The sequence below is a fragment of the Parasteatoda tepidariorum genome, chromosome 5 (genome assembly GCF_043381705.1).
Source record: "Parasteatoda tepidariorum isolate YZ-2023 chromosome 5, CAS_Ptep_4.0, whole genome shotgun sequence".
NCBI lineage: Eukaryota > Metazoa > Arthropoda > Arachnida > Araneae > Theridiidae > Parasteatoda > Parasteatoda tepidariorum.
In genome coordinates this window covers 24,487,402-24,512,538 of record NC_092208.1, presented here as the reverse complement: position 1 = coordinate 24,512,538, position 25,137 = coordinate 24,487,402, and the positions used below count along the sequence as shown (strand labels likewise).

At 29.8% G+C, this 25,137-nt stretch overlaps 1 protein-coding gene across 1 annotated transcript in view; it reads right to left on the bottom strand.

Annotated features, from left to right (window-relative positions):
* LOC107454846 (epithelial splicing regulatory protein fusilli) overlaps nucleotides 1–25,137 on the bottom strand; it is a 108,872-nt gene that overhangs the window by 46,407 nt on the left and 37,328 nt on the right. The window contains exon 2 of the mRNA XM_016072171.3: nucleotides 6,912–7,058. Within this exon, the coding sequence (XP_015927657.1) occupies nucleotides 6,912–7,058 (147 nt within the window). The remainder of the gene's footprint in view (nucleotides 1–6,911; nucleotides 7,059–25,137) is intronic.

Sequence of the window (25,137 nt, the reverse complement as noted above, 5' to 3'; positions counted from 1 at the left end):
TATTTTTATATTGTGCAATATACTGCAAAATAAACTATTTATATACATTAAATATTTCGTTAGTTTTATTTAGAGTATTCTATACTCAAAATAATTTTTAAAAAATCAGAGGAACATTAACAAAGGCTCGTGGAACAATTTTGTGCAGTGGGCGAAACAACGAAACATCACTTCGAAATTCTAAGCATGGATTCCCGCCTATTTTTTTAAAGCGATATTAATGAAAGTTTCTATAAATTTGTTTCTCTAAAAAAGAACTGTAATAACGATAATAAAATGTGTAGGACCTGACTTTCACCTTCCTTTGTTCTGCCAACGCGAAATTTGAATCGCGTTATTTTTTTTTTGTTCTTTTTAAGTCCCCCTACCTTATTTCTCATTTAATGCAATCACGTGTCTAATAATGTTGAAGGTCACCAGGTCAATAGAACAATTTTTTATTTCAGAATGCGCCAAAACTGAAACCTACGTAAGATGGAAAAAAAATAATAATTAATAGGTGGCGTATATTTGTATATTTTGGTTATCTTCGCTTTCAACCTTCATCAATGTGATCGACCATCAAACAAATTTTTTTTTTTCGTTCCTAACATAAACTAAGTACTCTTCATATCATTTTTTTTTTTTTTTACTTGGGTAAAATACGATGTTCCTATTCACGAGTATCGACGCTTTTTTAATACCTACTAGATAGGGATTGTCTTGGATCCACTTTTGGCGGCATAAATCCGTGATCGATAAGATTTATTTTGCGCCAAGTCTGTTTGAGTTTAAGATATAGCAGTGTTAATATGCCTAACATCTGAAGAGTTTAAAATGCTTTTTTAAACTCCATTTCTTGATGACTTTAGTTGAAAAATTTTATGAATCACATGCTCTAATTAAAAAGTAATTGAAAAGAAAGAAGTTTGAAAAGAAGTTCCCGGAGTACTTTGGTCACTAAGTGACTTTGCCTCATGAACAATTACCATTACCAATAAACATTTCCAAAGACAAGATTTTGCTCAACCTATTCCGTTATACTAAACTAATTATACGAAACGAATGGGTAACAACTTTCTTCATTGCTGTCACAAGCTTCATTATATATTTAATTTGATTTGACATAAATATTAATAACATAATTAATTAAAAAAACTATTTGCTGCATTTAAACTTCTAATTCAATTTAACGATTGTAATAAGATTTTTGATTTTCAGTGATCGAAACCATTTGTTCTTTAAGCATGTTAAAACTTATGGTAAATTCAGACTAGCAATCCAAAACTTTTACCGTGATCGCGTTTGAATATTTCATTGGTCAATTTATACCGAGAGATTTAGATAAGCCAATCAAAGTTCTGGAGCTGTTACCAAGCCAATCAAATCATCGATTCGAGCGCAGAGTTGTGATGAAGTCCATATATTGCTTAAAAGCAGTAGTAAGTGTTCTAAAATCTTAATATTTTTTGTATCTATCTTAAAAAATAAATGATGCGGAGTTAAAAAGGAATGTGAAATTAGAGGGGGAAAATAATAATAATTTACTAAAATCAGCACATAACAAATGAGTTGAAATAGTTTAAATAATCCAGTTAAATAGTTGGTTCGGTTGCTTTCTAACTAAATAGTATGTTCTTCACTCTTCGCGTCTCAGAAGAAGTTGTCGTTAGCAAAACAATTACCATCTCTACGGCTACCATAACAAAGTGTAGCGGGAGCTTAGCACTTCCGGTGTTGGTGGCGTGCAGAGAGCGCGTGCATATTGTTGAGTGTGCTACTCGGTAGACAGAGACTATAAAAATAGAAGGGATGCCTCTTTCTTTCAAGAGAAAGTGTCGTAATTATTCGAAAAAAAAGAACAAAAGACGGATGTTACTATTTATTTATGACGTCGTGTGCCACGACACAGTTGCAGATGTTATTTGTACGCGATTGAGCAGATGAAAGCCATTCCGAGGCCATGATACGGAAGTTGTGGAGGGTTCTACATGTTTTTTGAGATGCATTATGAAAATGGTTTGCTCAATCGGGAGCAAACAATAGAGTGAAAACAAATTAGAAAGTTCGGGTGACCTAACTAAAAATGGATTAAATAAATGGATCTGCGTTAAAGCTCGAAAATATTTTGATAGACACGAACGGAATGTCAACAATTTTACACACATATGAAAATAGTATAAAAATAACAATATCTGACTTGATTTTTAAGCTTTTTTCTATTTATTTAAGCTATGTATTTCAGTTAGTTTGGAGTTGTTGGCGTTTGAGCCAGTATTGGCAATATCGCCCCCTGCGACTAGGTAAATATTATGCAACTAAGGTTAAGGTGTTGTGGCTTAAAAGTTAGGTTGTAGAATTGTATTTGAAGTATGAGAAAATTTTACAGTGAGGATTAATTCCAACTAATAAAATTAATGATGAATTGAAGCTACCAAAATGGTGTTGAATCCGAAATTTATGTTTTTGGTGCCATATGTTTAACAATAACCAATCGGAATACTCTGGTGCTTTAAAAAAAAGTTGTAGATGTGTTATACGAGCATGTTTACTATCCATTTCAGTGGATTCCAAAATAAGGGTTTTCCAAAATTTGTCCGACAAATTCAAAGATGAAAACATACTTTACAACATGGGATCGTAAACCAACCTGAAAAAATGTCGACAGACATCAAAGCTCACATGGCATCTTCAAGCACGTGTGGGAATTGTTTTTATGCCATTGTAGATAGTCCAATAATATCAGCGGGTGCCTGAATCTATGGATGCCGTCGAAGCTTGCATGGGGTTTTCGAGATTTTCATCCACTGAACATGGTTTGCTATCCCATATTTAATGACAAATTTTCATCCTCTTGATGCCTTTTATCAACCCTCTGAATATGTCGGTCGAATTTTGGAACACAATATGTTACAAGCTGAAGCAAGACATTATGGGAAATAGACTCTTAATCGCAACTCTCAAATTTAATTATGCAATCATCATTGAGGGTCACGGGTCTCAGCTTAATTTAGGACAAAATTGGGAAATTTTGATACCGTCCAGAGCCAAGTAGAGGAATTATTAATAGTGGCTACTTTTTCAAAAATTGAAAATTCCAAATTATTTAAAAATCTATTGATATAAAGCATTTGTAAGGCATTTTTTTCGAAACATTTCTCAAAATATGGTAACACTACAACATTCATTTCCCAAATAAAAAATTTCCGTACTTTCTTCAAGAAGATTTATGTAAATATATTAGGTAGGTTTATGTAAATTGTTTCCAACGTTTTCAACTAATAAAAGTTAGATTCCGAGTTTTTGAACAAATAATGCAACATAAAATTTCTTTATTAAAAGACAAGACATTTGTTGTAAAATGAATTTGAAATAATTGTAATCATAATTATGAAATTGCATTAATTAGATAACTTTTGAATATTATGGGTCATTAATTAAAAAAAAGGAATAGGAAATTAACTTTAACTTGAAAGAAATTTTTGATAGCCAAATTCTATTTCTGAAATTTTGAACCAGCGTAAATTAACCTGATATAAACAGAGATAATAACAAAATACACACAAGGGCGACCTTTGTGCTGAAATACAAAGTAAGGTAAAACAACGTTTAAGAGCACAAAAAATCTATGAAAAAGCAGACAGCTGTTTCGGATGCTCAAAGGGCAACCTTCATCAGTGCAACNTGGTGTAGAAAATCTAGTAAATATATATAGAAATATGACGTCACAAGAGGGTTAGGGCAACGGCCAATAGGAGGGAAGGGTGAATGGATGACGTCATCCATTCACCATAAGATAAAATTAAACATAACCACGAAGAAGCCTTAAAAAGTTTCAAATATTTTTATTTGAAATAAAAATACAAAAAAGGAACATGTTGGCCAACTTCTAGAAAACCGCATTACAAAAACAAGCAAATCGGTTGTACAAAAATAGCATACAGAACTATTAGAAAGTCAAAAATTTCAATCCGTTTCAGTTTTTTAAGACATTTCTTAGTTAAGAAATATGATTAACGCAATAAATCCCTTTCAGAACTGAGAATAAGATTTAAACCAGGAAGTCAATTCTTTCCTTAAAGCAAGAAAAATCCTGTAATTACAATAGTAAACTTTTTGTTCATTAGGCCATGTTTCATGCGTAGCAGTTTAAAAATATAATATATAATTATTACGTAATGGATTTACCACTGAAATTTCGTTAAGCTTTTAAGTGTTGAGAAATATTTAAAACATGTTTAGTGAGTTAAGAAATTTCTATTACGACAGAGATCAAAAAGACATTGTTTTCCCTTCTTAAGAATCACCAGAAAATAGATGGACAAATAAAAACCATAAAACCTTCAATTGACGCACATATAATAGACGAGGAATCACTTCATAGAAAAATGGCTTAAGATCAGTACTTTTGCCAAAGAAATCCTTCTTAAACTTCCCCCTCCAAGTTAGCATTAGTTCAATCTTAATATACGAATAAAATAACAAAACGTTTCGGATACCCTTAACTGATATTATTTTATTGATACGTCTACCGATGAAGATATTTTACGTCAGCACTGACGAACGCTCTATCTGAGCCATCGCGGCCATAGAATTTTTAAAAAGTCGTATATTCTATCAGGGTAGTTCGTTTTTTTCTTTTTTCTTTTTCTTTTAAGCACACTGTACACTAAACTATTCTCTAATTTCCTGTATCCGTACGATAATAGATGGTAGTCTGAAAGATTTGATTCGACTTATCCGCTCAGCTCGTCCCAGTGTAGGCATTTCAAGTCAGCTGATGAAGAAAAAAATTCATACTTTAACAAAAAGCTTATTTATAATTGGATGAGAACTCGTATACTTCTTTTTCCTACGAAAATTACTATCTAAAATTTGAGAAGGGAATCATGGATAAGGTAATATTTTTTACGGTTTAACATGATTTTCGTAGCACTTATTTCGCCAAGGAAAATAAAAAATATACAGTTTAAGTATCTACACTTGAAAAACAACTATATATGTCCTCTTGCCTTGAAGAATTTTGAGAGCTTTAGAACGGATAAATAACTTACGTATTTTAAAAGTTATCTCACTTTTAAAAAAAATTTCAATTTGGCGACATTTTTTCCCCAAGATGATAATTATCAAAATCAATGCCTTGTTCATATCATTTTGCAAACTTGTATGAAAAATGCAACATTGGAGAAAATTTTTAAATATTAAAAAATTAGACCTCAAACGCTTTTCGTTTTCTCAAAACTGCGGTTTTCCACAATATAGATGTTTTGCGCCATTTTCAGAATAATCATAGAGAGTCCTACCTAACAATCATGAGTAATTCTTACAAACTCACAACAGTTTTTGGACATCATTATCAAATATTTAATATCAAATATATCATCAAATAACATTTCGGACGTAAAAAAAAGGTTAAATTAAATTTTTCCTCAAGTAAGCTGACATACTAGAATAATCCTTGACATTCAACAAAAACAAATAACAATCCCGAAATGTCTTAATCCTGAACAGCATCCGCCATTATTTTTTTAAAAAAAGAACGGATGTGTTACTTCTTAAATAGTTTTTCATTCTACAAATATATTAGGTGCAAACAAGAAAAAGAAGAACAATAAAACGATGGAGAAAAGAACAAAACCGAATTCGAACTCCAGAAATATGCTGGCCGAAGGTTTTGTAAAGAGTCAATGCAAGTGGACAAGGGCAGCGAAGGTATTATAATAATGGCCAGAATGAAATTGACCTCGCTCCACTCAGATATCATACTAGAAGAAGAGATAGCTTGCCTTGGATTTCCCTGATAATGCAATATGAGCGTGAAATTACAAACAAAACTATCTTAAAATGATGCATTCTACGAGAACGATTAAAGTGCCAATTGTTTAACAGAGCCGTGAAATTTAAAATTGCTAAAAGTATTTTAAAATTAATGGGAGAAAAAAAAAACTTATAAACATTTTTATCTACTTTTGAGAGAAAAAATTAAGTTATTGCCAAAATTAGTTTTTTGAATTTTCTTTAACTTTTAAATTGCTTTATTATTTTAATAAATTTCTATCAATTTATTATGAACAAAAAGAGTATTTCTTTACCCACTTTAAATTAAAAGTTAAAGGTTTTATTTTAATATTATCCCTTTGGCGCAGAATTTTTATTAAACATATTTTCATTATTAACTTAGATCAAAATATATGGTAAATAATATATTCAGAATTTTAATAATCTATGGTTATGAAATAATGCATGAAACACATGAGAGTTTTTCTGCGTTCAATGTAAAATATTCCAAGCAATAATTTTTCAAATTTGCACTTATTTGCCATTAATTAAATCTAAGATAAACAGTAATTCATCATTGAATTTTTTTTTAAATTTACGAAATCAATTATTGATAAAATTTTGAACATGAATAAAAAAAAAAGACTAAAACTACTTTTTATTTTTTTATTTTATATTTTAGTACAAAAATAATTCCAATAATCTAACGGAATTTTTTAGTAACTTTTAGCCTGTATGGTAAAAAAAGACGAAATATTTTTGTTCTTGTAATTAGAACGTCAGAAAAAATCTATGTAAAAAGGACACCAGTTCCCCGCCTGCGTTAAGGGGCTAAGGGATTTTAAAAAATAAAATAAAATATATCTTTTGGATCCAATTAATTGTTTTTAGAAGTAAATCACCAAATAATGACCACACATCTTAAATAAAGCGTTCAATCCAAATATACGATACATTAACCGTCCGGTTTTAATATAAAACCGGTTTTAAAAGCGGACATATTTCCGAGAAGAGGGATTAATAGGAAAACTAATGAAAAAAAAATGATCAAAAGAGAAAGTTGAGTTCTAGAAAGTCAAAAAGAAAGTTGAATAATAAAACAATAACATTTTATTTATTTATTTTTTATATTCTCCCGAAGTAAATGGACTCACCTGTTCTATAACCTGTTCGAGAGGTTGACCCGCATTGACCCTGTCTTCACTCAGACCCAGGTCGGTCTTGCCTGGTTCACATAAGGCATTTTCGTTCATGTCACAACTGCCTCGAGGTTTGACCACATGAGTTTGTGCTGCCACCACCTGCAATTAAAATAAAAAAGAAATAAATATCGTCTGCTGCAGTTTAGTGACTCATCTATTTGGGTAGAAGTGAAAGTTTTGTTATACCCATATGGTAAGGTAGGGAAAAAAATAAAGTTAAAAAATGTTTTGGATTGACTGAAAAGCTTCTTTTTTAGAATAATAGAATAACATTCTTCTTAAACAATAAAACCCAAAGATGTTTTTTTCTATGCCTATTTTTTTATTTTATATTCTTCCACTGTCGCTCATTAATTTCAATACGTCCATTGAGTGATTTTCAGTATCGCGTGACTTTAATCTTTTATTCAAGCACACAAACATAGAGACAAATGTTATGACAGACTTTAGCATGCACAACAAAATTCAGTCTTAACACTAGCTGCCATTTTGGCCTTTTTTCTTATAAAAAGAAAAATAATAATTTTCTGAAAGTGTACTGAGTTCTGAGTGGAGTACTGAGTACCAATTTAAATGTTTATTTAATCATTCATGCGTTAGCCTTGTAGGAAAGCATCTATCGAACCTTATATTTAGAACGACGGGAGAGGCCAAGGTGGCCACTAAGGTATTTGTATTTTGGTAGGTACCCAAAAGCCCCAGGTAGGATTGGGTATTTGATACCCCAGATTCATGAGATTCATGGATTCATTCCCAGATTCATGGAGTACTGAGTGCCAATTTAAATGTCTATTTAATCATTCCTGCGTTAGCCTTATAGGGAAGTATCTATCGAACCTTATATTTAGAACGACGGGAGAGGTCATGAGTGGCCACTAAGGTATTTGTAATTTGGTAGGTACTCAAAAATCCCAGGTAGGTTTGGATATTAGATACCCCAGATTCATTAAAAGAAAGCATAGCTTCAATTATAGTTTTCAAGGTGAACGTTAAATCTGTCGTGGCCATAAGTCATCTCGTTGGCTGAGGTGTAGAAGTTTGGAGAGAGAATTACTAGCTCAGACACTGTCCTTCTTACAATTGGTGTAGAAAATCTAAACATGCTATGGAGCCGCATGCTGTCATACCAATTATTGGTGACGAATCTTGCCTATCTCAAGAATAACATATACATGTATATTATACGATACTCAAGATTTGGCGCAATAAATATATTAAAGGTTTGACATTAAAGTTTATGGGTTATACAAGATCTTGTTGAAAGGAGTCCAAGCTAGTTACCACAGACAACTAGTATATAGGAATAGTTAAGTTTCAATTTAATTCCATAAAATTTAAAATGAGAATATATTCTGCTCTAAGTATGCAATTATTGTTTTTTAAACACAAATTTTAAGATTCTGCTTTTGATTCTGTAAAACGCCCATGTGGTGAAATTCCCAAAACTTGACCGTGATGGAACTTTCAACTTGAAATGCCGAAATTGCAAATAAAATAAAATAATTAGCTGGATTTAGATGATATCTAGAGGTGTTCTAAATGGACTCCGAAAAAGTTTAAAAAAAGAAAAAAAGAAAAAAAAGGAAAATTAGTGAGGTAAGAAATCGATTTAATCCACCTATTTATAATGTACTGGCATGATTTCGGGCGAGCTAGAGGGGCGATATTCCTATATACCGTGGCAGTTAAAAGATCAAGTCATTAAATAGATAGAGTTGTATTACTTAGTAATTTTTCAAATTTACGTTGCATAAGTTTCAAAATAAGCTCTCCCCCATTTTCTTTTGAAAAAATATATTAAAATTTAAATGTATTAAAAAATCTTGAAACTAAACAGAAAGAAAAAAAAGATTATAATAGCGAAACCCACAAACTTGTTCGACAAACATTAAAATTGTTTTGAATCAAGAAAATAATTTCGACAGTGACATCAGATTTTTTTTCATCACGAAATAAAAGCTACGGATAATTTTTTCGTGGAAATGACATAAATTTGTTTTTTAAAAATCATTAATGTGTTTTTACATACCAGTTTCATAAGTGGGAAATTTTAAGCAATTGTAAGTGGAACATAAAAGCTTTAAGACGGACATACCGGTGTATACCTGCTGAAATCCCATACTGCGCGGAACAGACAATTGCTTCTAAAAAAAATTTATTTTTATTTTTGATAAGTTCTCTTTCCTGTGATTTTGAAACAAACTATTTTAACAAAAACACGTTTGAAAATCATTTAAATACAAAGCGCGCAATTTCATGTTCTTTCTCCCGAATTCGTGCTATCACATTGTCAACCTCTATGTCACTAAAATACTAAACCTCTAAAAATACAAAATAACCACTAAGAGTACAATGTACCTTTTCATAAAATCAATGCATAAAAAAAACTTAAATATTTGCTAAATATAAATTTACAGCATACAGTATCACTTATGCATACGAGAAATACATAAATATTTTGGCGGAGAGCTCACTCCTCGAAATATATCGTCATGAAATTTATGGCAACAATAAAATATAAGATTCTCGCCTTTATCTGAGATGTCTTGAAGATAAAATTCACATAAACTGTGTATTTGGAGGGGCGGGCTTTAGATAATTTTTGGGAAGGAACCAACGGACATAAGTGAGAGGACAAAGCCTAGTGGAATATTTGTCCACAGCATAGCTAAGTCGAGTCATTTGTTGTTTTTTTTTTCAGGGAGCGATGCATTTTCCTTACGCGTATAATTACATAATATCATAATTATAGTTTTATAATAATGCGCAAAGTTATGAAATTATAATGAAAAAAGACTCTATAAAATATTCTTATGTAAAATTTATAAGAAGTGATTAATATGCAGCAGAACATTTTTATCCATTTAAATTTTATAAATAATGACGCATACGCGTTTTATACCCATACGCGTTTTATACCCATGCGCAGTTAGGTGTTAGAAATACATGGAACAGTACTAAACATTTGGATTAATTAGCATTTTCATTTAATTATAAACATAAGCTTTAAGTTCAAGGCATCACGCTAATTTTGACTATAGCACGTTCTGTTAGACAATACACCCAAATTTACAACAACAAAAAATATTTATTTATTTATTTTAATTGTTGACTTAACGTTAGACCACTATTGGCCATTAAATATGATACACAAGATAGGCTGGATCACCTAATGGCCATTAAAATTTCCATTTTGAAAAGGCCTTTTTGGTATAGCACTATTAATAGGCAATAATATATGTTGAGCGCAACTTATAGTAAGGAAATCACATTTTAATGCTACAAGCATGGAAGAAGGGGTACAGCTACAGCTTCGAATCATATTAACTGTACCTTGAACCACAATTCAAATTTGCTGCAATAATTAATGTGTCGAACTAAACCATAGAATCATGTAATCAAGTTTAAGAACTACGATAATGTGGTACAACCAAACACAATATTAAAGATTGCAGCCTATTTGAGCCATATATTGGTTCAATAGGTTCCAAAATTTCTGATACATTGGTTCACTAGGTTTCAAAATCTAGATAAATTAAGAGTGTTTCGTAGTTAGGAAAAAGTTGGGAATCACTGTCACACACGCATTAATTTGACGGATTTTGGAAGAAGCAAAAGTGTGAATAAGTAGAAAAAAGAGATTTACTACTTTCTTCACTTTTTTGAATAATACAAAACAAGGCCTCGTGCATTTCCCTGCAAACTTTTTATGACCACATGGAAAAACAAGTCGGTGAAATGACGAAACTAGAGAAAGAAAACAAAAAAATAAAAAAATTCCGTGATATGCGAAAACAATTCTATCACTTTCTAGAATTCTTTTCAGGAAATAGAAAGGGAAACGTTAAATAACGAGCTAATTCAATCCCTGCAAAACAAACGAACCAATTCTCATGTTTCCACACAAGTCTGCCCTCCCATAACGATTCGAGGAAAAAAAAATTATCAGATGGTAGCGCTGAGCCCCTCCCACGTGCTTGTTTTTATCGACCATGGGGGTACAAATAGGGGTTACCTGGTGAAAATGACGCAATACTACCACCTGAGGCAAACGACCTTCACTTTTCCTCATTCTTGTGTGTTTTCAGAATGGAATGGGGTCATGTTGCCCCTTGGAGAAACCCTCCATCCCCTAATCGAACCCCTCTGTGAGAAGTCAGGTGGCTGAAGTATAAAGAGGGGATCTTTGTATCCTTGAGGAAGAACAAGAAAATGTCAAAAAGATCACGGATGCTCCCCACAATCTAAACTTTCTCACTTTTTCTAGTTTTTTTTTTCTTTCGAAATTTCTATGTAGAAAGTTTGTAAATAAGGCAAGTCTTGTACGCATGGAACGAACTATAGGCGCTCAGCTAGGCGCGACAGGCACACGAGCTGAGGCTCGTTATTTAGTTTTTATATCATTTAGTACTTAAAAACTATTAAAATGTAAAAAGAAATCTGTTTGATTTAGTCATAAGGTTATAAAAATTATGAATCGTAACTAAGAAATTTCAAAAAAATTTTTTTTTTAACTTTTGTCTTTGCAAGGTCAGTTTTTTTTATTTTCGTCGAATTCGGCCTTTATCTGTAATATTTAATATCATGCTAGGCTCGGCTTGGGCTCAGAAAAAATTCTGTATATCTCGGTCTTAAGAGGGCTTGTACTTAAAGTCTTCACGCACGGGTTTTAAGATATGAGATCATACTCATGTCTCTACTGTACATATTTTTCGAAGATATTGAGCAATAAACTAAGAGTGTTACTTTGTTCTTTAATGCTATAATACTTGCACAAGTTTAAAATCTTCATTGGTGTTTAAAAATATAGAATACACTTGAATTGAACAATTTAAAATGATTCGCGTTCCCGGGGTGTCTCGAGAAATCTTCAGAATCTTTCTTTTGTCATGCTTTTGGCAATTGTCAAAAACTTCACATATGTTGCCTACCTTCTAAATTTCTTTTTCGTATTTTTCAAAGGAATTTAATGCATATTATTTGTAAATAAAATAGGCTTTGTATTTGTATACTTATAATGCTATAAGAATATCATAAAAAGCATTATCACATAGGTATATCATCAAAAGCAATACAGTTCAGCAAAAGTATGGTTTTTATATCGCCAAGAATATGCAACTTCCGCAAAGAGTTTGCTTATATACGTATCGATATGTCAGTTTAACATTTTCAAAATTGTTAAAATATGGCATATATAGTGACCAACTTTTTTTCCATTAACGCAAAACCTATGAAAATCTTACTTTTTGTCATATATCTATAAACCTACAATAAATTTATAAATTTCATATGATTAAGCCGTTTTATGGCATATGAGTTGGAAGCTCTAACATCACTTCTACACACAGCTGCTGAATTTAGGGGGAAATTTAGCGAGAGAGAAATATAGAATAGAGTTCGAATCGAATTACCTAATATAATTCGTTTCATACAATGTACAATACACTTATTTTCGTGTATATGAGCACCAAAAAATGGTGGCAACTACTTTACACAAAAGAGATGTTTCACTAAGTACTCCCCTACACCGAAATTAAGGACAGTTCCTGGTGTAGTGAAGCACCTAGGATATTCTTTTACACCACTTGGTGTTAGGTAGCCATGTTTGTTATTCATTAACTCAAAAACTTATAAGATGAGTAAGACATGATATACATAAAAATCAGTAAAATTACTTTTACGGTACAATATATGCCAAGAATCATGCATTTAGGATGCATATATACAACATTTAAAATAAAATTAGTTTCAATTAAATATAAACACAGCACAAACAGAATATTAATATGAATTAGAACAAAACGGAAATGAATTGACGTTATATATTATAAAATTATTTTTCAAAATGAACAGATTTATGTAAGTCTTGTGAGAGCATAAATATCTTTATTTTAGAACTAAAAACGTACATTTTATAGCAGTTTATATGAGTAGTTTGTCTAATCAATCTGACAAGAAGATTTAAATTACTTGGAAAATAATCGACCACAATCATTATTAAACTTATTTTGTATAAAATATGCTATAACCAGCTTGTCAATTCAATCCGAAGAGAACTGACATTTCACCGGTACATTTCATGTAAACTCACCGCCAAATTGTCACCATCTTGAAACTGCACATTAACTCCTATTAATGGTTCAAAAGCATTTGTTATAAGTTTAAAATATGCTCTACCATCATCTAATAGTTTAAATATACACTAACTATACGCCAAATTTACGGATCTCCGGAAAAAGCGACCTTCTTCACCAACGAGCTGCAGATCGGTGTAAACTTCATCAGTCATTGGTGTTGTGTTAAGATTTAACTACACCCTTTGAAGTATATAAGAACGTTCGATTCCATATTAATTTGAAATAAAGTAATCATTCACACATTCAAAGTTTTTCAACACCGTATTCGGATGGGAATTGCACCACAGTTTTTACAGAGCTGAAGTCCGCTATTACAAAAGGCAAGTATGTTTTTGTTTGTATAAAGATAATGTGCTTTCATAAGATAACTTAGAACTATATGTTTGAATTAAATTAATTATTTCTATCCATTTCTGTGAAGCCTAACTCGAATTTGTCTCAATGTTCTCTCTGTGATATTAATTTAGTTAATATAAAAAGTAATTTTATTTCAAGAATTGTTGACAATATGCATTCTATAATTGTTTTTACTGTAAATTGTATCGTAGAAATAGCTTGACTAACTCTTACGAGTATTAAATCTTATTGTTATAACTAATTTTGTGTGCTAGAACAACAAAAATGTCAGCGATTACTTCGCAATAAGAAAAGTTTAATGATATACGGTATTTCACTACAAGAAGAATTTTCTTTGATCTTTTATTACTCAAAGAATTATCTTAGACGTTTCACTCTTGTCGTATAAGGATTTAGGAGATACAAGGATTCCAATATATGTAGGCCTAGGTTTCACTACACCATTTTTTCTGAAAATCAAAATGAATCCTTTAATATAAAGCCTAAAATAAGTTATATATGGATCTGAAATCGAGGTTTTATCTATCAAAGGTAAAAATATATTAAGAAATCTTAAATAATTAGAGACATTATAGAATAATACCTAGAATAATTTGAAGAATTTATGGAGCCATTTCTGAAAATAACACATGGAGAAAAAGAGACAACCATGGAATAGAAAAATTAACTAAAGGGAAAAGCATCATAAGATTTAGCAAAGCTAAAAGAATACAGTAGATAGGATATGTCGAAGAATGATGGAAACAGACATGCCTAAAACAATCATCAAAGAAAAATTCTTTAATGATAGGAAAAGAGGAAGATCAATTCTGAGATGGCTGGATCAGGTTGAGGAAGACTCGAAAAAAATTTAAATAAAAAAACTGAGAAAAGAAATTGGGGGAAAGATTTCTATTGAAGACAAAGCCAGCAGACAGAAAAGCTCCGGCTAAACAGAGGTGTAGAACTGGAAAAGAAGAAGAAGAAAGTAAGTTTATAAACCTTAGTCGTCGGGAATTTTCTGTTGCCATTTATACAGGGAAAAGTTTTTGCATACCACAAATATATAGCAGAGATAAGCAAGGAAAAGCGGATAATAAACTTTGTAACATTTCAATCGCAATCTAATTCATGTCTGGCAAACTATTACTACTCATAAGGAGATTGGTATCTATTTATTTAAGTTTTATTTATTCCAGACAGTTTCAAAACAATGCAGAATTAAATAAAGCAAACGTTCCAATTTCGAAAGAGAATGCGATCGCAGAATCAATCAAAATCAGTAGATATAAATATTTAAAAAAAAAGTAGTGGACCTGGATAACAATTATGAGTGTCTCGAATTCACTCGACTGTGTTATTATGGAAAAGATGAGCAATTCATAAGGATGGTTTTGTTGTTTATTCGTTTTTTCTCCCTTTGAGGTACTACCATCATTTTTTTAAACCGTTGAACAGGTTAGTGTAACCTTTTTGGGAGCTTGCTCAACTTCTTTCTCTCTCTTTTTTTATATATCACTTGGGTCAACGATTTCAATCGACCTTGATGTACAACTTGTCGCCAGGCGCTGAAGTGGGTAAAGTGAGTAGAAAGCTAACTCTCTCTTTGCTGAAAACACTTCCAATTGCATCACGATGATGTTAATTAAAATGGTTCATTATTCATATTGCTTCAAATGCAGAGACATGCGTTGCCATTTAAATTGAGAACTAGCAGCAACCGGTTTTTTATCTGGTTTGAATTTTAAATGTTACTCTAAGTGCCAGGGGTGCCTATCTCCTCTTCTCCTCATTTATTCAAAGCAATTTTTTTAGCTAAGTCTGATATTTCTCAATTAGATTCACTGTTAGAAATATTTTGCAAAAAAGTGTTTTCAGAAGTAAATTAAGGAAAATATTTAAATAAATACACTGAAAAAAAGAGCCTCTCAAAGTTCGTAATTATCATTTATTTTACCCCCTTTTCTTCGGGGTAAAAGAAAAAAAAGGTTATATCGAGTACCCCTTTTTTTACAAAAATAAATTAAAACTTGATACTTTCAAAAAAATTCTTTTTGTTTAATTAATATAATTTTTTGCAAGACAATTTTGCTAATAAGTTAATCGGGATTGAACGATTAACTGGATTTAAAAAAAAAAACGAAAATAATGAACTGCACTTGAAATAATTTCTTTTAAACTTAGGTATACAGAATATGAGACACAATGTGAGGTAATTATACTTATTAACAATATAAAACGTATCCTTATACCATATAACACATCAAATTGGAAACTGTTCTTATTCCTCATGAGTCAATTATATGTTAAAAAATTTCGATATAAATATTAAGATTTATATCTGGCAAAAATATTTTATAAATATTATAATTTTCATGTACGCAAAAAAATGCATTTAAAATTGCAATAACTTTTGAGCAAATTGGAATTTCGAAACTAATTCCTGTGTTAAGTTCATTAAGCCCTTTCCGTATATAAATTTCAACTTTGTAGTTCCTGTATGGCGGCCGTATGATATTTTTTATGTCAAGTTTAAGACTTAATAATTCTCGAATGCTATTTTTTTTAATTGCATTCCCTATGAATTTTTCTATACCTATATACCTCCGAGATTTCAAGGTTCTAAGTCTTATAGTTTTTAGGCAGGAAACAATAAAAATAAATGCTCAAAACATCAGCTGTCACGGCGGCCCTTACGATTTTTACGATACGAGAAAGAATCTTGGAACATATATTTCGATTTAAGAAGCATTTGAACCTGAGATCCCACTTCTTATCCATGGCCATCTAACGAGGTCGGTGAGCGGAGCGAGCAGCAGCTAATAATTAGTTCAATCAACACAACTCCTTCCTGTGATTAGGCAAATGAAGTCATTTACTTTTCGAAGATTAGCATCACATAAACCTGGGAAGTTTTTCCGTACACACACTACTTTCATTCAGTGAAAATGATACTTTTAGTGTGCTGTCTCTGCAAGGCATTCAGTGGAAGCGCTTCACTGAATGCACTCAGTGAAGCAAAAGTGTAGAGCGAGGTTGTTGGACCTGAGGATAAGGTAGATGCTCCATCGTTAGCGAAAAGGGGTGTAAGATTTTCAAAATGTTCTGTTTCTGAAATATGCCTCACTGATTCCGACACTTCAGTGAAAGGAGAAAGGTCATTCCGTTGTCCAACGACTTCAGAAACTTCTTAGAACACTTTCGAATGTAATGCTGTAAACAAGGGGGGGAGGGGAAGCACTCAGATGGACAAAAGGAATGTCCAGAAATCTAACAAAAATTTGAATGGATTCATATTTGTATCTTAAGCGAGACTTGGATTAATGGACAACTTGAAAATCTAAAATAAAATTTTTGATAGCTTATACTAGAGGGGTTAATGAATAACTACTAAAAAAGAAAATTCTAATTGATAACTATTCGAGTGCATATTGAACTCCTAGAAGGGAGCAGATACAACAGCATTCTGATTTCGACAAGAGTTGAACACAGGGTGATATAGGAATTTTATCACGATAAATAATTAGGGAACATTGATATTTTACTAAATATTGCGATTTTTTTCTCCAATTTAAGCAATTTAAAATATTTTTGTATTGATCAAAATTATCCTTACCCAAAGGTAAGGCAGTAATATCATATCAGTATCAAATCAGTATTCTCACAGTAATATCATATTCAATATTATTGTATTCGATATTTATTGCTATAATAACGGACATGATATTATCATATTCAGTCGGTGTTATTTTTTAAATTGATAATGATACTACTATGTTCATTATCTGCTATGGTAATGTTTGACTTCTATCCAATCAGTAGGTCAAAAGTTATTCAGAGTGGTCCGTTTTTATGGAGCACTGTATATTATTGCCGATAATGATATCAATATTATTGTTTTATATATATCTTATTTTCGATATTCATCATGAGAAATAGTAGTCACCATATATCTCAAAATAATTTTTAAAATATTGTTACCGCAATGTTTAAATAATGCTGAAATTTTACGATGCATCACCTAGCTCTAGTTTTGTTCTACATTCTTAAAAACCACCAAGTGTTAATATTAATGTAATTAAAAGGCAAAAGCATTCCACCACTGGAATGCTTTTGCCTTTAATAGAAAAAAGGAAGAAGAAAACACCAATTTGTTCTATAGTTTATAGTTATAGCATGGAATATTTAATAAAAGTAAAAAAGTAAGTATACAATAATAAACTTAAAAAAGTATTAAGTATACTTAAAAAAAGTAAATATTTTGTTCTTTCTTTTTCCTTCTCAGCAATTATCTTCATGATTCGCACATGCAATTACTTTCGCTCATTAACGAGAAAAAACAAAGATATTTTGGGTTATACTTAACTTAATAAAATATTTAATAAAAATGTTCAATCTCGAAAATTTTCCTACAATCTTTATGTTAGTAACGTTCAAATAAAATACTTTACATTTTGAATAAGTCAATCCCCGACACGGAGCTTTTGAAGCCTGCTTCAAACTGTTCCGACGATGCCTCCCGAAAGCTAACTAAAAATATTTAATCGGTTTTCATCGTAAGAGAAGCACTTTTGTGCTGAACTCAAAAATTATGTAAGCAAACTTATAATTTTAATACAAAATATTTTCCTACGCAGCGCAAATATTTTTAAAACTTTTTCATCAAAATAAAAGATTATATAAATTACACGTTTAGAAAAGGAGAATTTGATTGGGATATTTAAAATAGAGCGATCAAAACACTTTCTTTAGGAATGTTCTCTAAATCTGTAAAAATCATGAACTGTATCTTATTATTATTTAAGATTTTAACTTCTTTTTATCGTATTTAAATTTTTTGAAAGAAGTATTTAAAATATTAATAAAAATTGTTATGAAATAAAGAATAATGACGTCTCATGAATAATAAAATTATAAATTGACTCACTCGAAAAACCAACAGGTAAACTATTAATAACGATAAACTTTCTCAAAAGTTGAGATAATTTGGAGAGGGCTACAAAAGCTCTATGTCGTGAAACAGATCCCATGTTTGATCTTTGAATAGCCAGAATACTCTTGCATAGAATATTAGTTTTAGTAATAATTGCTGATTAGCAACAGTGGATGGCAAAAGATGTAATTCAAGCAAAGCATATTTATAGCTTGAATATAATTGATTGTGGTTCATCTGAGTCCATATTTCAATTATTTAGTTATACAACTTACTTAGCAACATAGCCTGAGCAATGAAAGAAATGAAAAAAAACATGAATTTGTAATAGCGGTAACATTTTATGGGTGTCTAAACGTTGCTTAAGTTATTAGAGAATATTTATGTTAAAATTAAAGTGCTTTTATCGGAAAAGTTGTTTGACAGTTATTGATATCTTTTCCATGGATTCATAGATTATATTTGACTAATGAAGTTTATTCTACTAGAAAAAAAAAGTATGATCCAGAAAAAAAAGGCCGGTAGCGTGTTAGTTGACATCACTTCCATCCAGCGAAAACACAGGTTTTAACATTTTATAAAAAGTTCAGAAAAAAAATATTCAAATTTAGGCAGTGTGAGAGGATAATATCACGCTTCCCTAATGTAACTTTTTCAACATTCTTAACGAAAGCAATTTTTTTCCCCTAACATATATCATATTAAACGCTTTACCATCACGTGATTAGAAATTACAACAGAATCAGCTCCACCTTAAACGTGTTAAACGGTATTAAATTCTAGACTTGCTCTAGATTAACTTCCCGACCAATTAAACTTCTTTAACTTCTTTGAAAGATTATGAATTACTTGCTAAACGTTACTAGTTTTTAATACAATGACAAAAATGCAAAATACTTTTCGTGGCATTTTTATTTTTATTTTCTTTAAAAAAAATGAGCATGTTTAATTTTTCTAAAAAAAAACATGTAAAATAAGTTAAAATTACTCACGTTTAAAAATGTTGCATAATTTTTATTATTAAAAACATGTAAAATAAGTTAAATTTGTTAATTTTTTAAGATTCACAAAATTTACTGTATTTAAAACTCGTTAGTTACTGCTGCCTCTATTTTGGGAGTTGAGCTTTACCTTATATTTTGTTTTTCGATACTGAAACTGTAAGTAGTGAAAAAAAATTGAGCGAAAAACAAGTACAGGAAGTACGATAAAAGGAAAATATTTAACACGTAGAAATTAATACGGTAATTATTAACTACTAAACGTGGAAGCCCATCGAAATCTGAGATTTGAAAGTGCCTGATTATGTAAGTGCCTTTTTTTTTAATTTACAAATTTCACATGAGTTTTTCCTTTTTTCTTTCCTTTTTTAAGTTATTGCAAGTCTAAATGCTTTCCAACAAATTTAGCAGTTATTTATTGTTAATTTAAAATTAATTTGTTTTTGTTGAGATTTTAATTTTATTAACTCAAGCTTGGATTAAAGTTAAAAGTAACAAAAAGAGAGAGAAAGTGAATGATTAGATGTTGTCAGTTATAAATCTCAGCAATTGTAATAAAACTTTTAGAAGTATAAAAATCTTAATTCACGAAAAATAAAATCACTTTCGAATTTGAACTGTTATAATGATGTAAAATTATCGTTATAAATCGTTAACGAATGAAATTTCTTCTCGCTCACATCTTCGTATTGTGTCACACATTCTGTATTCCTAAGTTTTTCTTTCACACATTTTGTGTCACATCTGTATTCCGAAGTTTCTCTTTCACACATTCTGTATTCCTAAGTTTTTCTTTCGCGCGTTCTGTATCACACATTCTGTATTCTTAAGTTTTTCTTTCACACAGTCAGTATTCCTAAGTTTTTAAGATTTGGTTATTTTTCAAATCCTGCTAATCTTCCATTTTTCAAAATTAACATACTATCAAAATGTTTGTAATAATTACATATTTTATAATTAACAAATTAATGCTCTTATTAGAAAAATATTGACTTTAAAAAAGAAAACAAAACAATGGAGAATTAGAAACATTTACAAGAACTGGTAAGCACAAAACTTTTTTTCAAAGTTATTTTAATTTTCTTATTCTCACAGATAAAATGCATTATCTTTAAAACACGTAGAGAGTTAGAACTACTCATTTTTAAAGATACTGCATAGCTTATTTTTTAAAGTATGTAGCGTAAGTTAAATTTATTCATTTTTAAATATAATGCAAAGATTTATAACTATTAGAACATTTTTAAAGGATAAAATGCGGCTTTAAATTCACTTGATACAATCTTTTAATCCCATGACTAAACATGACAGCAATCCGAAAAAAGAATATTATTCCAAAGCGTGGATTTTGTGTATAAAAAAAAGCGTAATCCCTTACTTGCGTCAACAAAAATGGCTGTTGTTGAGGTATTACAAAAGAGCAGTGCATGCCTATTGAACCAAAGATAAAACATTCATCCCATATACCTAGAAGACATGGCTGTGAGGCTATTTTTGAATCAAAACCGTCACCCGAAGATAATCTTACAATACAATTCAAAATTAATTTTTCAGCACCGAAGTTTTTTACTGAAAAATTATCTTTCAGGTCGGGTAAGCCTTTGGTATGGCTCACTATATTATAATATCCTTAAGGGCTCTCAGGTGAATGAAAACATTTTTTTTTTTCTTTTTTAGAATTTAACTGAAATAACTAAATCAACCGAACAGAAAATCTATGGTAAACGAAATACGGAGTATCAATAGCTTAATGTGGATTATTAGACCATGTTGATATGCAATCTATGGTAATTTTCTTAACAGATTTCTCTTTAGTTAACTTTTTAAGGATTATCGGGATTTATATTTCCCGAAAGATTAAATCTAAGTAAAGATGAGTATTTTATAAATTACAAACTATTGAAATAAAACTATTAGCTAAAAAAAATTGACTGATTTAACTGGATTAATCAAAAGAGAATATCTTCGATAAGCAGTATGCAAATCATAAATATTATTGGCTTAACAATATGAAAGTCAAATAATAAATAATTATATGTAAATCACATTCAAATACAGTTTATGGTAAATGCAGATTAGTGTTTTTATCTTAATTGATATCCCTCTAGTTAACTTTTCAAGGCTAATCTTTTATTTATATTTCCTGAAAGATTAAATCAAAGTATAGATTCGTATTTTATGTATTACAAACTGTTGAAATAAAATTAGTAGTGAAAAAATTAATCTTATTTAACTGGATCAACCCAAAGAGAATATCTTTGATAAGTAATATGCAAATCATCAAAATTATTAGCTTAACAATATAAAAATCAAATAATGAATAATTATATGCAGATAATGCTTCTATATGGTTTATAAATCGAAAATCTAGCTGCATGTTTTTCCTAGCGGTGTCTTACATTGACTTTCCTTTAACTATTCAAGGATAATCTTTCATCTATATTTCTTAATATATTTTTATTAGTTGCAAATATTATGATAAATATCTTTTCAGAACTATATACGAAATAACCGAATGAACAAACAGAAACTGATTCATAAGCAAATTGTCATAGAAGGGAATAACAATCATCATTAGCCTAATTACGAGGATTATTAGACCACAATGATGTACAGCATATTTATGAGGATTAATATATCATGTTTATATATAATTTATGAACTATTATACCATACAAATCTGTAATTTAGAGCTCTGAGCCGAAATATAAAATAAGTATTTTTTCCCTTATTAATTTTTGTAATCAATTTATTTATAATTATAATGACAATAATAAATGCCTTTTAATTAAATATATTTGTAACAAGTAATGGAATTTAAAAAAATGCATAATGTAAGCTATTAAGCAATAATATTTGCAACCAAGCAGTTTTTCAATTTCAGTTGGAAAATAGAAAACCAAACGAATATTTGATAGAATTTAATATAAAACACGTTTTGATAACTCTGACAAAATATGCGTTTATTATTCGATGCAAGGATAACAGAGTTGCTCTGCATTTAGAAATTCAAAGAACTTCGAAGACAACATAGAAGATAAACATTGAAGCTATAAATAAACCAGATACATTTTGGAAAATTATAGTTATGGAGAGTTTTACTTTTTGTTTGAAAATAAATATATTTGTGCGATTTAACTATTTGTAGACATTTTCATAACCTTATAGTTCATTAATAATAATAAAGATATCAAAAATATCAAACAATAAATATCTTTTCATATTTGTTTATTAAAAATAATAATTGATTCAAATTTTAACCATATGGTTAAGGAAAAGGTTAATTTATATTGAAATTTATGGTATGACATTATTAGCATGTATTACACATAGACTTAATACTGTTTTAAATAGGATGAAAAAATTCAACACATTTGTAACCTTTACAACTATAAATATGCTAAGCCTTAAAAATTAACACAATACTATAATCAAGAACATTTCTTAACCCCTTATGTCTAAGTAATGATTTTTTTTTAAATAATATTTTGCTAGTTTTAAATGCTCTATGTATAAAACTGAAAACAATTCATAAACAGTAGAACAATAATTTTTATTTGAAGAAAAAAAAAAGAATCGCCATTTTTGGGACGTTAAGAAAATTGGCAACATATAAATTTAAGAAATTTGGACGTAAGGAAATATAGTGATAAGTCACCCTGTTTTCAAAGATGCAATTTTTACATCAAGCTCTTACTTAATCTTGTTCTTAATATGTATTGTACATGTTTCAGAAATCCCCAATAGATGACAGCACAATACGTAACTGAGTTGTTATCTATAGGAATTTGCAAAATCTTATTAGCTATACGAAAATGGTAATATTTTCCACCAAAAATGCTCTCTTAAACAATTTTGACGTTTTATTGTACAGCTCGCAAAATCATTCAATTATATTGACCAATACATTTGTAAATACAATTTACAAATAAATTGATAAACAATTAATTTAACAATTATACAAAATTTGAGAGAAAGTGGTCGAATAGTTTCTGAGAAATCGAATTTTAAAAAAGGCGTATATTTAAAATTCAATTTCTTAGAATTTATTCAACCGATTTCATCAAATTTTAGATTTTGAAATGTTCAATACTTTAAAATGATGTAAAAAATTTTATACCTTACAATTAAAAATGTTTCGACTATTATTATATAAAATAATAAAAAATATAAAAAAATATTTACTAAAAACTATTGGATAAACCAATTTTATAATTGGGTGCCAAAAGTTTTCAATTCACTTAAAAAGTGCTTGAATTATGGCGAAATACGCAATTGGATCGCTTTCCTGACCTATAAGGACCACATTTCCCATATTGTGGCTACCCCCCATATTTTGGGGGTCAGAAACCCAAATCCAATGAAAAAAAGATATGTTTATTTGGAGAAAATGCGTTTTTGTGTCTGATTTCGTAATTTAAAATATCGTCTGCATTAATTAAGTAGCATATTTGAAGTCACCCCCATGAACCATTAAGATTGAATTCTAGAACTTGAAAATGCGATAATTAGATCAAAAGATATTTAGGGTGTTCAGTTCTTTGTTATACGTACTGTAAAAAGTTCCGGATCAAATTATGGTATAAAGTACTAGGACTTTGGGTGCCTCATCCGTAAAATCCATTTTGCAGAAAATCTAATACAGTAATATTTAAAGTCAGTGATTTTACTGTACCCACGGCCTGGAAAGAAAAAAAAAAGAGATAGCTAAAATTTTTCGAGACTAATGAAAAATGCTTAAATTTTTCTTTCATTTGTGAATTGCGAAATTATTCCCGAGTATTTTTCTGCATTCATAAATATTTCCCTTAAATTAAATATTTATTGATAGCTTAAAACATCTATATATATCTCACTTTTGCTACCTCTTTAAAAAAAATTCCAGACAGTGGGAACCCTGAATTATTACTATAAAAATTACGATCCATAAGATTTTTTGTTCCGTAACATGTTCTAGTAAAAATAGATTTTACGGTAAAAAAAAAACTGTAATTTTTACAGTAATTTGATCCGGAATTCTTTATAGTTGAGGTGTTAAAGTTTCAAGCTTTGATCTGGACATAGCAAAGCTGTCAAGAGTTGGTTGTCTATTAGACTAGTGTTTAATTATCAGGAACAACAGTTCCCAAATGGTGTTCCACGTAATTTCGAAGTTCAGCAAAAGGAACACTAGTACTTCAAGAGTTATAATTTTTTTTTAAACCAGAAATATTTGTTTTTATATCCATTCAATAATCCACAATTTATTTAATATTTCAGTTGTATATGTGAAATTATTTGCGTGATGCCAATAAAACAAAAAGTGGCAAAATTAAAAAAAGATATATATTTTTCAATAACAATTTATAGAATAAATTATATAAAGAATCTGCAATTTTTAAAGGAATCCATAAATATTTATCATCAGACCCTTCAATTTTAAATAAAATAACCAAAATCAAGAATAAAAAATAACGTTCTAATAATTATTCTCAACGATTATCATAGTTATTCTTTGAAAAACATAATCTAGCTTATTTTATTCGTTTTCAGTACATGCATGCATCCAGGAACAAATTTATAATTTAAAATATTTCATTCTTGACATAAAATATTTTCAAAATAATAACTAGTCTATTTTTTAAGTGTATTCACAATTGATAAAGAACTTTTTCCTTCTCTCTCTCTTTTTTTTTTAAGTAGGTCAATTATTTAGAGTTTCATAGCCAAAAAAATTGGAAAAATTGTCAAATCAGATTATGATCTTAAAATGTCAAAATTGCCATATTTTG